The following is a 15,613-nucleotide window of genomic DNA, read 5'->3' on the forward strand; positions in this document are numbered from 1 at the left end:
CACTTGTGCAGGATGCACTAACTGATGAGAAGACAAAGCCGGGCTATACAACCCCAGTTCAAAAAAAGTTGGGGTGCTGTGTAAAATGTAAATCAAGACAGAATGCAATGATTTTCAAAACTCATAAAGCTAAATTTCATTCAGGTGTCTGGAGAATAGGTGTCAGCAAAAAGGGGTTAAGAAACAGATGCAAGGAAAAAGGTGTCAGGTCTCAGGAAAAAAAAGGTTTCAGGAGAAAAAGTCTTCAGGCCTCAGTAGGAAAAGGTGTCAGCAAAAAAAGGAATCAAGAAAAAAGTTGTCAGGAAATAAGGTGTCAGCAAAAGTAGGTGTCATAGCCTTTAACCTAACACCTGATGCCTTTTTTCCTGATGCCCTCTCTTCTGAGACTTGATTCTTTTTTATCTTAGATCTGACACCTGATTCTGAGACCTGAGGATATCCTTGAACACACCGTACCAACCCTGGCCATACTCTCCCTTGGTTTCATAAAAAACCCCGCTGTTGTTTAAACATGGCTTTTAACTCTGGTTTCTTGGTTTCCTGGATTTTTGTCCACTTCCTTACCAGATTGTTTAGTTGTTTGGTTTTGGTTTCAATAAAAGACTAGACTTTTCTGAGAAAAATCTCTGCAAACAAGTCTGATCTGGCGGGTATAAATACAGCTCATATACTTTCCATTTTGTTGGTAGTTTTGGTACATGTTCAGGTCATACCTTATATTTCTTTTGAAAGCCGCTGAAAACTGAGGCCTCCTCCAAATCAAAGGTCGAGATTTTGGACAAAGCAAAAGTGCAGGCACTTCTGGGTATAGTTTATTTTATGAAAACCCTCTGAATGCTACATACATCCGAATGCAACCCACTGTTAGCTCTTTATTCAGCACGAGGTATTCACAGCTGCCACTCATTAGCAAATGATGAACATGAGTGTAGTTTGGATACCACTCCATGAGCTCATAGAGAAAAGAAAGACAGCAAGGGAGTTCCTTTGATCAGAAATGCCAAATGGAGACCCCTAAATGCCAGATGAGATAATTCCCTTTTCCCCAAATCAATTAGTGCAATTATGGCATCATATCAAAGACAAGCAGCTGCAGTAACACAGAATGTTATACTAATTCATCTTGTAGACACTTTAGTTTTCCAGAGACATTTTGAAATCAGTGATGAAAAGGAAGGAGAAAGTATGTCTCACTCAGCTTATTAATTTGACATTTATGACATGTTGTATAAGCTGATATAAAATCTGTTATCAAAGCAAAGGAATGTGGAAATACTGAGTTTCTGAAAGACAAAAGTCTGACATCATATTGCTGGAATAAAGGCACTGATCCATTCAACATGCACAGTAAAAGTGAGGCTTCTGAACTTAGAATGAAATAACCAGACATGTGAAACACGTGTTTGATGTTAGGAAGTCACCCACATCCCCTCCCTTTCCCCTTTCCTGCTGTTTTTGGGTCAAGGTGAGTAAAATTCATAAATGGAGGCCCAAGGCCTCCCCTCCAATACTGTGTTATCACTCTCAATGCAAGAATGAGGCCTATAAATCACCTGAACTGCTCCTTCCATCATTCAGACATTTGGATCTATCCTACAAAAATCCAGACAACTGCTTTGAAAACCTGCCTGGAGCTCGGAGGACATGGAGGATTATTTCCTTTCTCTAAAAGTTTGCCTTGCTTGAACGACATCCACTAGTCTGTAAGCGTTAATAAACAAGAACACTTCTTACTCACCTGTTTGTTCTTCTTTGCTGCCTCCACACCCATACCGAAAGGCTGGGTTCCCTTGTAGCGTTTGGGACATGGCAAGCAGTGGAAACCAGGATTGGTGTTAACGCAGCGGTGAGTCCCTCCCACTTTGTAGCAAACGTCTGACACCATGTCACACTAGAGGAGGGAAAGGAAGAGCACAGGTAAAATACAAAGGAATAACTACTTGAATGTAGCCTTGAATAGTGTTTAAATGTCCAAAATAAGTAGTTTCTCTTACCTCATTAATGTCTTCACAGTGGGTGCCATTTCCACGGAATCCAGCAGGGCAGGGGCCACACTCCCAAGATCCATCAGGAGCGCTGATGCAATCCACTCCACCAAAGCAGGGGTTGGACAGGCAGCCATCTGCAAGATATTTGATGGGAAAAATGAATGTAAACATTGCTGAATTATTACATATCAGATAGTGAGTGAGTAAAAACACTCGTACCTTTATCTTTTTTTTTTTTTTTTTTTTTAGCCAAAGATCTGAAACTTTACTTCACATTTATCTGCTGTCCCTCAGTGAGCCTGACTGGTGCCTAAGATCCTCCAGCAAAGCTCTACTAAGCCCTTTACTAAAACTGGACTGGTTGGTCACAAAAGTGGACCAACAAGTCTAGATATAGGTATCCTACTTCTTGCTTACATAATATGTTGACATTTTATTAAAGTAACAACTTTATACCACCTTTAAAACATTGAGAACACAACATGAAATACAAGCAAAAGGAACACAGAATAAACAGCAAGAAAGCCCTACAACTAAAAACCCAACAAGCATAATAAGCTAGTGATACACTGACTGTCAAAATCAGGTCCGTGCCATGCCATGGCAGGATATACTGTATGTGCCGTTATATATGCGCACGTTCGTAGTTTGCCAAAATAGCCTGACATCATTAACGGGAGTTCTGTCATCACTTTTAAAGCATCTTCACACACAGGCAGTGGTGCTGCAGGTGGAAATGGTTAATACTCTCACGGCATTTATTATAAAAGTGCCATCATTATGAAACACCGTTTTCATCACAGTAATTAAAGCAACACCCTGGCAATTTTTAATGCCCCAGGATATGGTATTACCACCCATTTTTATCTGGAACTTTTTAAAAGCTTCCCATAAAATGAACTTTCAGCAGGACAGGGCTGGTCATGTCGTGCAATGTGAAAGTAAATAAAGTTAAAGGCCCATCTTTATCTGTTTAGAAGCACACAGAACATTACTTCATATTTTTAGATAATGAATGATCATTTTCATATTTTCTCTTAACAATAGGGAAAGAGTGCATGGGACCTGTCCTGCAGAGCAAAGACAATCCTCTGACCTGATCCAACCCACGCCTAACTGCAAAGTGTGAAAACAGTGCTTCAACTATAAATCTCTTCCAGCGCTCATAGAATCAACGTTGTTTTTTAAAGACTGGAAGCATTTTATTAAAGTACTGAATGAAACTCCTGCTGAGGTGGATGCTCTGCTAGCTGTGCTTGCATGTGAAAGCAAGCTAATGCTTGTATAATGTAGTTTTTAAACCCCTGGCATGAATGCCATATACCTCAGTAAAATTTAGGGAAGGTTTGTTAACAAAATTCTGATACTTCCCAATCCTACAAGGTATTTACATCAGCAGGCAGATTTGGTTTACAGGGAGCGAACTGACCACCTTCTACACACATAATCAACTGCACAAGACAGGACCAAACGAGACAAAGTAACAACAGTACAGGGTACCCCTTAGATTAGGCAGGATAGAAAACAACCCGTCAGAAAAAAACAAGGCAAAAAAGCAAGGTTAAAATAGGAAGAAATTTATACCATGAGTCAGTAAAGGGGTTTAGTAAACAATTTTGAAGACACTGAATAACCAAAGTCGGAAAAATTCACCAGCCAGGGGAGTATTTATGTTCTTGAAACCCAGCTGGTGACATTTATTAGGCTGAAAGAAATCAGCAGCTTGCATGATTAATGAGACAAAGTTAAGTGACTGGTTCTCACCAATAGGACAGTCTTGTGCGTTACAGCTGTCATCATCATTGGCCTCCCCAATGCACTTATTACCGCCATATTGAGGTTTAGGACTGTTGCACTCACGCGTCCGACTTTTGATTCCACCTCCACATGTTGCTGAACAGGCTGCCCATGGAGACCAAGGACCCCAACCACCATCGACTAAAAGATAGAGCAGAGAAATAAGAAAATTAGTTCAATCATCATGTAATTGTTCCCCCACTGATTTCATTTCTCTTTTTCTATATAATTCTATTGTGTTGTCTGAATGAAGCCAGAAGTTCAAAAGCCTGGAACTTAATACTGCAAGATGAAACATATTGAGCTGATTTGAGTCAACATTTCCTGAAAGACAGACAGGAGGCAGGTCCAGAACACATGGGGAATGTAGCCTCAGGGGAGCCATGAGACATTAAGGATGTCTGGGAGTTTGACAGATGCTGAAATGGAGATGCTTCTTTTGAGTTTTTACTGAAAAACCCACCAGGACATGGCTTGGCAGTGCAGCGTTGAGTCTCTCTCCCACTTCCTTCACAGTCTTTTCCTCCCAGCTGTGGCACGGGAGCGTTGCAGTGTCGTATCCTGGTGATCTGTCCTTCTCCACAGGTGACAGAGCAGGATGACCACGGCGACCATAAACTCCAGCCTCCATCTTGACGAACTGAGAATTAAATATCAAACACATCAGACAAAACATAGATTGCCATCATCATATATTTTCCTCTAGAGAAATGGTTTTCAACTGGCCTAGTCAAGACCGACTACCCACAAGATGTAACAAAAGAACGAGATAGTGATGTCCTTCAAAATACAAAGCACATCAAGACTTTTTTCTAGGCACACATCTTACCCACTGAAAATGATTTTGTGACCAACTTTTGGGTCCTGACCCGCCAGTTGAGAACCAAGGCTCTAGAGCAGTGTTTATCAACTGGTGAATCAGGACCCAAAAAGGGGTTCTGGTGCTATGAACATGTTCCTGAATAAAAATATCTCTAGAAGTCTATGAAGAACGGAAGCCTCAAGCAGACATAGACCCACATATACAGTGACATTAAAAGTATTTGCCCCCGTCTTGATTTCTTTTTTTTCTGCATAAAAAGATTTTAAAGCAACACTTGGCGCCATCTAAAGAAAATCAAGACCAGATGAGAAACAAAGTCATACACATTTATCAGTCTGAAAAGGGTTACAAGGGCATTTCTAAGGGTTTGGGTCTTCAGTGGACGATGGTGAGAGCCATTATTCACAAATGGAGAGAACTAGTAGTGGCCCTTCCCAGGAGTTGCCTGCATACAAGAATTACTCCAAGAGCGCATGAAAGACTCATCCAGGAGATCACAAAAGAACCCAGAACAACATCTCAAGACCTGCAGGCCTCACTTGACTCAATTAATGTCAGTGTTTATGAATCAAGAATAAAAAGGGGACTAGGCAAACACGTCATCCATGGGAGAGTTCCAAAGCCAAAACCACTGCTGACCAAAAAAAAAATACACAGGCTCATCTCACATTTGTCAAAAAAAAAAATCTTGATGATCATCAAGACTTGTGGGAAAATATTCTGTGGACTGAGGAGACAAAAGTTGAACTTTTTGGGAGGTGTGCATCCTGTTACATCTGGCGTAAAACTAACAGCATTTTATAAAAAGAATATCACATCAACAGTCAAACATGGTGGTGGCAGCATGATAGACTGTGGCTGCTTTGCTGTTGAATTCTGCTCTCTACAAAAAACAAACAAACAAAAAAACAAACAAACAAACAAAAAAAAAAAAAACATCCTGAAGGCCATCAGTTCCTGACTTCAAGCTTAAGCACACCTGGTTTATGCAGCAGGACAATGATACAAAACACAACATCAAGTCCACCTCTGAATGGCTTAAAAACACAAAATAATGGTTTTGGAGTGGCCTAGTCAAAGTCAGACAAGAATCAGATTGAGATGCTGTGGTGTGACCTTCAGTAGGCTCCAAAAACTCAAGTGTAGCTGAATTAAAATAATTCTGCAAGGAAAAGGATGGGCAAAATTCATGGCCTCCATGGATGTGAAAGACTTATTGCCAGTTATCACAAATGCTTGCAGTTGTTGCCGTCAAGGGTGGCACAACCAGTTATTAGGTTTAGGGGGCAATGACCTTTTCCACATAGGTCCAGGTAGATTTGGATGTTTTTCCACTTATTAAATGAAATCATTATTTCAAAAACTTCATTTTATATTAACTTGGGTTATTTTTTTCTGATAGGAAGATTTTTTGATGATCTGAAACATTTAAGTGTGATAAATATGCAAAAGAATAAGAAATCAGGAGGGGAAAATGTTTAAAATTTAGGAAGAAAAAAATACAATCTCACTGCAAACCACCCTGAAAGAACAAAATGGTTAAATCTGTCATTATGTGTCATCTTGTGTCTCATATTATCAGAATCCGCTAAGATTTATATTTTATTGTATTCCAGGCCAAAGTCCCAAACTGCAACATTTTTCATTCTCTATATATTTGAGTGGTTGATCATTTTCAGAAATTTGGGTGGCATTTCTCATTAAGGAGGTTGTGGTGGGTCCTGAGGTTGAGAACTACTGCTTTAGATTTCCACTCATTCACAGACATGTAAATTGAACAAGGGTGTCCAAACTCTCCCAAGGTAAACATCATGTTATGCTGACGCCATGACTTACTTTCAAAGATGTCCAAGCCAGAATTTATGTCATTATGGGTAAACTGTTCTCCTGATTCAGTTACTCAACAGATGCATTAAAATGTTAGCTGAAAGCAATAACAAATGTTAATCCCACAATTTATCAAACACCCAATTCATTTGTCTCGACAACCCACATAAATCTTGAAAAATCTCCCGACACCCTCCCCATCTAATGATCAAATTCATTAATTTGTTTTATATTTCTGCATGGCTGGCTGTTGAGTCACCGCACTGAGAAACTCCCTCCAGGCCGCAGGGATTTATTGGAAACTGACTTGGACTGGGTACACCCTGGAACCCAACCGCGCAATCCAGCTCCGTGTTGGCATCCAGCCTCCCTCAGATGGATCCATCTCTAACAGATTTATGAAGGCGTTTATTCTGTTTTTTGCACTTTTGAAGGTTTCCATCTCATTGCGGAGTTTTTCCACAGATGCATCATGTATCTTCCTCTCCCCTGCTGTTTTGAGTTTAAAATGACTGCACATTTGCAGAAATGGCAGATACATACTTTGATTGAGATAATGCCTTAACAACACAGAGGCTGCTACTGGAAGTCATAAATGAAAACTGACTGATGGAAGATTAACTATCCTCACCCCGGCTGTCACATTTTCCCAGGCTGCACTTGCGCGTCTGTATTGAAGGTCCTGGACAGGGGTTGCTGGTTGCATCACAAGAACGACCCCTTTGTTGAGTTCCTATCCCGCAGGTGACTGTGCACTCTGTCCATTCTGACCAGGGGGACCAGCCATCATTGCTGTCTTTAGCTGGAAGACATAAAATCACATTTTTTCTTTTATTTTGTAAAGAATAAACTTTCCCCCACTTACACTGCAAAATGTCAAGTCCGAGCAAATGTATTTACCTAATTTCTGGTCAAACAATATCTCATTGCACTTAATTTGAGCCACATTTTTCTGACAAGCCCAGACAAAAAACTAATTCCAAGACATGCAACCCCAAATACAAGAAGTTGGGGCATTGTGTTGATTACAAATAGAATGAAATGATTTGCAACATCTCATAAATTCATATTTTATTCACATAGAACATAAACAACATATCAGATGTTCAAACTGAGACATTTAACCATTTCATGAAAAATGTTAGCTCATTTTGAAATTGATGTAAGCAAGACAATTAAAACAATAACGGCAATAAAAGGCTTGAAAAGTAAGTGGCACTAATGAAAAACAGCTGGAGGAGCATTTTACAACTATTTAGGTTAATTGGCAACAGTACAACAACATGACTGGGTATAAAATGAGCATTTTGGAAAACCAGAGCATCTCAGAAGTGAAGATGGGCAGAAGTTTACCAATCAGTGAAAAACTGCATCTAAAAATCGTGGAAAATGTCCCTCAACAGAATATTGTGATGACTTTGATTATCCCACCAACTTCAGGACATATTATCATTAAAAGATTCAGAGAATTTGGTCAAATCTCTGTGCACAAGGGACAAGGCCGAAGTTCAATATTGTTTGCTCATGATCTTTGGACCATCAGGCAGCACTGCATTAAAATATCCAGGATTCTGTACTGGAAATCACTGCATGGGCTCAGGGATACTTCCAGAATTCATTGTCTGTCAACTTGTTCACTGTTTCAGCCAAAAATGCAAGTTAAAGCTGTATGATGTAAAGAAAAAGCCATATGTGAAAACGAACTGGAAACACTAACATCTTCTTTGGGCCAAAGCTAATCTAATATGGCCTGAGGCAAAATGGAAAACTGTTCTGTGGTCAGATGAATCAAAATTTGACTCAGGCTCCGTTGAATATAGCAGTGGAGCTTATCTTGAGTGGAGCACATACTGGAGATGAGTGCATGTTGTGGAATTGCAAAGACTGACTAAAAAGGGAGCATTTTGCTCTAGAGTGTGCTTCAAGATTGTCCAGAACTCACTCATGTGAATTGGACCCTTGACAAACAAAATCAGCAAATGGGGGTTAATTTTTCCTGCTTTTTAATCTTAAAATTAAGATTATTATCTAAACCTGCCAGTTGAATTAGAATTAATTAGATACTTTGACCAGAAATAGACTTACTTAGATTTGAGTTTTAGCAGTGTTACTTTGAAAAAGAAAAAAAAAAGGACAAGCAAAAGATGAAGACTGCTCTGTTTTTACTCTTTATGGCAGCCTGTTCACCACATTACCTCATCTAAACAAAGCCACAGAAGCCTTTCTGAGTGTCTTATGTTTTGACAAATAAATATGTGGTTCGCTCTGAAAGACAAACTGGCTGCAGCAGTCCTGCAGAATCAAAATTAAATACATGTGCAACACTGTTCTTTCACGACATATTGAACTGTTGAGTTAAAACAGCATGCATTCATAAATCAGTGTGTGTATATATTTGTGTTTATAAGCTGGAAGCACTGGCTTCTAAATACTTACGCAGACAAACGGGGCAGCACTCGCCATCAATAAAGGAGGGACTGGCACAGGCCACAGGGGGGCAGGTGATTTGGTGACACACAATCTTAGATTCCTGCCATTAATGAAAACAAGATAGAAGTCAGGGTCAATGATATAAAACAGTCAGTCTGTGCAGATTCCAACATGAGTTGGCACTACCTGGCAGGTACACTTGGTGCAGCTGTCAACAACCCAGTCTTCTTTATCATCAAACAGACGGCCGTCCTGCCAGCACATGTTTTTCTCTTTAGAGTTCTTCATCTTCCCAAGGGCCTCCTTCATGACCGTGTTCTCCTCTGTCTGAACACACAAACAACAGACAGATTTGCAGACACATAAGAGATCAGACAGAAATGATTAGGCCTCACTCACGAGAGTGCACTGCTTTCCATTCAGCATGTCAAGGAGTACACCTGCTGACAAGATGAAACTTTTATAAGAGCACATGTGAGGTTCCTTCTGACCAGATGAGATGAGCAATAGTACATCAATACAGTTATTGACTGAAGGCATCTGTGGGGAACCTTCATCTTGTGTCACGTTTAATGGCTTATATTCTATCTAAACTCTTGGCTGATGATTCCCTCCAGATGCATGCAAATTAAAAACCTTTTCCTGTGTTCTTAGGACCATCTAAACTTGGAACTAAAGACATTTTCACACATGCACTACTTAAAATGTCTTGAAAATTTCAACACAGGCAAGGAAATCATTCTGAGTTTCTTGTTCATACATGCGCCTCACAACATGATGGCCTTTGCACACTAAGTTTGTTTTTTTCATCCATAGTGGATGTGATGGGGCCCTCTGTGTCACTGCAGACAGGAACTGCTTTGAGGAATGCTACATATCGAGCCAATACTTAAAAAATACAAGGACTTTTTGGTAAATATGTGAGTATTTTGAAGACTTTTTGTTACAGAATGATTATTTTTTCACTTTCTGGTCCTCAAGAGATGGTAGAACAAGTTTGTGCAAAAAAGTCTTAGTCTTAGTCACACAAAAAAAATCTTCAAGTTTTAATTTCTGTTTAGTTTTTTTCTTTTGTCTTTCTGTACCATTAAAAAAAAAATCAAGTGACATTACTGCAGCACACATATTCTTACAGCCCGGGTTGTCCAGAAAAAAAAGGATGTTTATAGCTTGACTGTGCGCACACACTGTTTTTAAAACAATAAGTGAGACAGGTGAGACAAAACACTTAAAAAACAGCTTAGGGTTCAGAGTGTTAAAATGTAAGGAATGAGGAGGAATGAGGATTAATAAAGAAAAAGACCTCAACTGACATTGGTCTGTTGGTCCAGCCTTAAACTCCAAGAACTTATCAGTGTATATGACCAAACTTTACAGTGGATATATGTTGATGTTCACAGCCAGAATATTTGTTGTAAATATCAGTAGAAGTTTTAAAATCTGCTGATACCAGTATCAGGCCGATAATACTGTGAATCCCTATCAAACACCAGAGAAAATGTTGGTTAAGTGGAAGTCTGACACTAAAGGAAGCAATAAAAAAAAAAAAAAACAGTATTGGCCCAAATTTTCACAAACCGTGCATCTCTAGTATTTATATTTTATTTTAAGGTCAAATATCAAGTAGGGATGGGAATCACTAGTGGCTCCACAATATTATATTATCATGATACTTGGGTCACAATTCGATATTATTGCGATTTTAAACATTTTGCAATACACAGAGTATTGCGATACCATATATTGTGATATATTGCAATTTCTACCATTGTTTTTAGCTGTTTATCTGATTTAGCATTAGTCTTGCCCTCATGTTTGTCTTATTTCGCAGTATTTTATTTTCATGTTAGCACTCCTTGCAAACCTCACGTGTCATGGCCATCTCATTCGTGCCCTGCTTGCATTTCTTATGTCCTTCCCCTGGTGCTGCCATGTTTGTTGTACTAACTTTCTCCTGCTATATGACCACCACCTCTGCAATCCTCACTGGACAAACAACTGTCCAAACTATTGATTTTATTTTACCATTATCATAGACTTGCGTTCATATTAGCAATTAATTTGAAAAAATCAATACATGATGGATGAGACGATATATCACCAGACAAAATATCACGATACTATGCTGTATTGATTTTTTCTCCCACTCCTAATATTGAGGCTGTTATCCATTCAACAAACCACTGCTCCTTGCATGTGTAGTCCTAAAACTGATTTCTAAATAAGAGAAGAGAGGCCAAGAAAACTTAAATGAACTTTCATGAAAAAAGTGCCTCCAAACAGAAAGCCGTTCTATATTATTAATGAGAATAATCATAAAACGTTAGTCTAAATACTGTGTCTCATTACTGCAAAATGCAAAAATGAAATGTCTCTTTTGTTTCTAGAAATAAAGCCCATCAAAGTGTTACTCATTTTTGCACATCGTAACCTTCAGCCCAATTGGAGACCACTGGATCTCTGGCTGGGCCCTGGGACACTTAGCAACTGTCAGCCGATAAACTGCTGCCAACAGCTAGTGTGTATTTCTGAGTTTGTGTGTGCGTCCGTCCTCCTGTTTGAAAAAGAGAGGCAGCAGTGAGCAGCACAAGAATCTGAGACACCACTCGATCTGGAAGAGCCTCAGGGACCCTTCTCATCCCAGCCGCTCTTTTTTTTTTCCTCCCAAGGTTCATGCCCAGACTCTCTTATTGCTGGGAGGCTCCCAGAGGAAACACATGGGCTGTTTAAACACAGCCAGACATTAGACTGGACCCTGCTGCTGCCAGGGGAACACTTCCTATATCCACATGTAACATGTCATAAAAGCTGTCTGACTCACGCTGCCACAGATAGCTGGAGTTAAATGGGCTCAGCCATCACGGGCCACTCTATAAACAGTCCGGCGGCTACTAAATATTTGCTTTCAAAGCGATGTAGGTTACCTAGTAACCTAATTTAAACCTCTTAGCCCCTGGCAGTGGCCTTAGGATTGTATCATTTGTTTTCCTTAAATGTTCAGTTTCTCTAAGATGTTGATATTCTTCCTTTAAACAAAGACTGTTTTCACATTCGTCACAGAAACTGGCCTTTAAAGTGAAGAAAATTAGGCAGAAGCTCATCTAAAACAAACACAAGTCAAGATAGTGTCCATTAATAGCATGTCGCTGATGCTTCTACTACTTACCACTTTCTGTAAGCCATCAATAAGGTTACTGACGACAACACGAAGGCCGTTAAGCTCCTGGAACATGGTGCTGAGCTCCTCACAGGAGCGCTCGCACATATCTGCACCCAAGTCATCTGTCTTCTGACCGATGATGTTTGTCGTGATGGAAGGGCTCACATCCACGATTTCTGTGCTCTCACTTACAACATTCACCTCATCTGAAGGCAGAAAAGGAGACATTAGAGAACGAGCTACACAGAGCGGTGATGGAAAACATATTTGAGAGATATGATGATTGAAAAACAAGGGAACCGAGTGATTTCCTGTTTTCCTGAAGGGGCCAAGGGATCACAACAATGTGGTGATTACAATGTTTATTGTGTTCTCAAAAACAGATGTTCAGGCAGCGTTGTTTGGTTTGAAAGATGTATTTGTGTTTGAAATGGTGACGGTAAATCTTCCCACCAGTTCAGCTGTGAGAAGACGACAGGAGGGGATGAAAACCTGAAAAAGCAGAAACCTGGGTGTTCCTAGTGCCATGAGCACCCAGCTATTGTAAATCTACCATGTTTAAGGCAAATGGACACTTCCAGCATGAAGTTAACGGACTGGAGTGACCACACACAGATGGAGTTTCAAGCAGCTAATGGTCTTTTCCTTGTAGCATAGGCACTAATGACAATGTCGTCTGCTAGATGTCAGCTAAGAAAACTCCAAAATCCTCAAGTTGCAGCATTTATCATCAGCTGGACTGAAACTTTTCAGATATGAATAACAAACTACTGGGATAATGCAACTAAATCTTTAGCCATCTTGCAGAAATCTGGAGCAGGAGGCCAGTCTAAAGCAATGTGTGTGTCAGCTGTGATCTTAGTACAACACAGACAAGCCAAACTTCAAATCACAGGGCACAAAAGGGCATTTTTTTAGCATTATCTTCTCTGAAATTGTATCTTTCTTTCAAATTCCCTCTGTTTAAGCCTCAATTTATTTCCTTTTTAACATCAAACCCTTGACCTTCAGTTATATCATGATGAGCTTTGTGAATGTTTAATGCAAAAAACACAAGACCCATATCAAAGCTCCACGGGATGACTGTCAGTCAGCCAGCGCAAAGCGCATTTCTGCAACTGGTTTGGATCTTGCTGTGTAAATTGGTGAAGATTAACAGCAGGCCGGGGACTCTAAATCATGAAGTCGTCCAAATTGTCCAATGTTGTCCCTCTGTAGCCAGCTCTGTGTTTTCTTTCCTTCTCAGTCTGCTGGATTCATTCAAATCTCAGGAGGCTTTCATGCTGTGTGTGCATGTGAACCCATGCTAGCTTGTCTGTGAAAGCATTTACACATTCTTTGCTCTTTGATAGGCATCCACTGTTCTCTCAAAGCAAAAAGGGGAGAATTAAGAAGGGGCAAAAAACCTGGGTCATGCTGCTCATTAATATCCCATTATGGGCAGCTTTAATGAGCATGGGTTTAGAGACTGTTGGTGGTAACACTTTGAAATAAGGTGCACCAGACTGGCACAGTTAATCTGTAACAATAATGCAGTAGTTAACAAGGGAATGCATGAGCTACTATCAGCTTGGTAATGCCAGATAGTTTCACATATCCATTGCATGGGATATATTTTACATTTGTTTGAGAAAACTCCCATACAAAGCATTTGAGAAGGGCAGGACTTTTCAAAACATTCTTGGAAGGTGATTGAAAGAATGTCTGCCACATTCATTATGGGCCAATCAGAGGGATAAAACAAAATGAGGTAGTTGACATGTGCAGCTCCCGTAGTAACCTGAGCTCAACAGACAGCTGCTGTTGTAGTTTATGAACAGTGAAACTTGTTGGTGGATAAAACTCATGCTGAGGCAAACATCGTCTCTGCCAAGGGATGCTTCAGTGTGGCTCTTTGCTCTTGTTTCAATAAAGAAATATGGTCCTGTTCTGATAAAACTGCCGCTATGCAATGGTTGCATTCAAGCTAAGCACTACACCGGCGGCAGCAATTACATATACCAGCTTCCAGTACAACAAAACCCCTCCTGCAACCATCACAAACTCAAGAGCAAGGGCAAAAAACTTTTTTCTTTTCTTTCTTTTCTGTCCTCTTCTCTTTAATACAGAAATATTGTCCATTTCTGATAAAACTGCTGCTAAATTATTGCTACAACTGAACTAAACGCTTCACCAGTGGGAGCCATTGCCAGGCTTCCAAAAAAGGTAGCACGCCCGTGGCTACCCCCTCGTTCTCCACAAATAAAACTGATTGGCTAGATCTGTTTTGAGACCTGGCACAACCATCTCAAATCAGAGCTTTGCAAAATGGATTTGCCTGATGACGGACATGAAATCTGGCCAATCCATCTGTTTTGCTTTGCAAGGTAAGAGTATACCCACCTCTCAATCCTTTTGACGAACACCATTCAGTAGTGTGCTGCACTTTTGTTTCTGGGATGGTGAAGGCATGACCTGCCTTACTCTGCTTTTAATTGGCTCGACTTGTTATTGTCTTCATTGCTTGGTTTGGTAAGAATATCAGTGTAAGCCAATCAGAGGCAGTGCACTGTATATTTTAGTTGTCTGTGATATCTAACAACCTGAACGCATCTGGCAGAGGTACTTCAGCTATCAGCTTCTTTCCCTCACCATGATTTTATCAATCCTTAATATCTGATGTTAAGAAGCAGAAGTTGTTTTAGGGGTGTTAAAAGCAGTGAATATATATGCTTGTTATGCTTCGAGGGATGGATTGCTACAAGAAGTGGGGCTGAAATAAAGAGTATACCAATGTTAATTTTGGCAGCTATTTTAAGATTTAGTTTTAGTAGTTAAATGAAATGCATTTTAGTTTTAGTCCCATTTTAGTCATTTCTACCCTTTTCAGTTTTAATCTAGTTTTAGTCGATGAAAACTCAAACATTTTAGTCTAGTTTTAGTCCATTAAAAGTCCTTACATTTTAGTCTTTACTTTTAGTCCAAGTGTTTATTTTCTTGCCTTAATCTGGTACCAAATCATGGTAGTGTGTTCTCTGCACTCTGTCAAACCTGGGCTCCCTGCCTTCAACAGCTGAGAGGCAGAATAGATACAGCTGCATTGTTTTTTGACAGATTTACCCACAGTGGAGAAATATCACAGATTTTAAATGTCTGACAAAAACTACATTACATTTTAGTCTAGTTTTAGTCATTTTGACAAAAACTAAACTTAGTTTTAGTAAGTTTTAGTCATCACAGATCTATTTTTGTTAGTTTTAGTCTAGTTTTTGCCATGGATAAAAAGGCTGTCGACGAACATTTTTAGTCATAGTTTTAGTTGATGAAATTAACACTGGAGTACACCCACTTCTGCAGGCACCTGTTTACTACTGCTACCTCTTGACTTAAGGTTAACTTGAAGTTTAGTTTCTGAGACTGTTTGTTCCCTTTAACCAGTGTTGGGGGTAAAGTGTTTGTTGTAATAACATGTCAGTTTTTTAGTCCAAGTCATATGTTATTAGATACTTTTTTTTAAATAAAATAAATCCATTACTAAAAACTGCCCAATTTTCCTGTTTCTTTGGTCAGAAGAAAAAAAGAGATCCCGGAAGTTTCTGCACTGTTTCT

General features: G+C 39.6%; 1 protein-coding gene across 1 annotated transcript in view; it reads right to left on the reverse strand.

The window, feature by feature from the left end:
* The window catches only part of thbs2a (thrombospondin 2a), a 33,843-nt gene that overhangs the window by 12,306 nt on the left and 5,924 nt on the right, over positions 1–15,613 (reverse strand). The window contains exons 5-12 of the mRNA XM_041789625.1: positions 12,032–12,231; positions 9,052–9,192; positions 8,872–8,965; positions 7,067–7,237; positions 4,249–4,425; positions 3,753–3,926; positions 1,995–2,122; positions 1,739–1,891 (exon numbers count right to left, since the gene is read on the reverse strand). Coding sequence (XP_041645559.1) covers positions 1,739–1,891; positions 1,995–2,122; positions 3,753–3,926; positions 4,249–4,425; positions 7,067–7,237; positions 8,872–8,965; positions 9,052–9,192; positions 12,032–12,231 — 1,238 coding nt within the window. The remainder of the gene's footprint in view (positions 1–1,738; positions 1,892–1,994; positions 2,123–3,752; positions 3,927–4,248; positions 4,426–7,066; positions 7,238–8,871; positions 8,966–9,051; positions 9,193–12,031; positions 12,232–15,613) is intronic.

Source organism: Cheilinus undulatus, linkage group 6 (genome assembly GCF_018320785.1).
Source record: "Cheilinus undulatus linkage group 6, ASM1832078v1, whole genome shotgun sequence".
NCBI classification, from domain to species: Eukaryota; Metazoa; Chordata; class Actinopteri; order Labriformes; family Labridae; genus Cheilinus; species Cheilinus undulatus.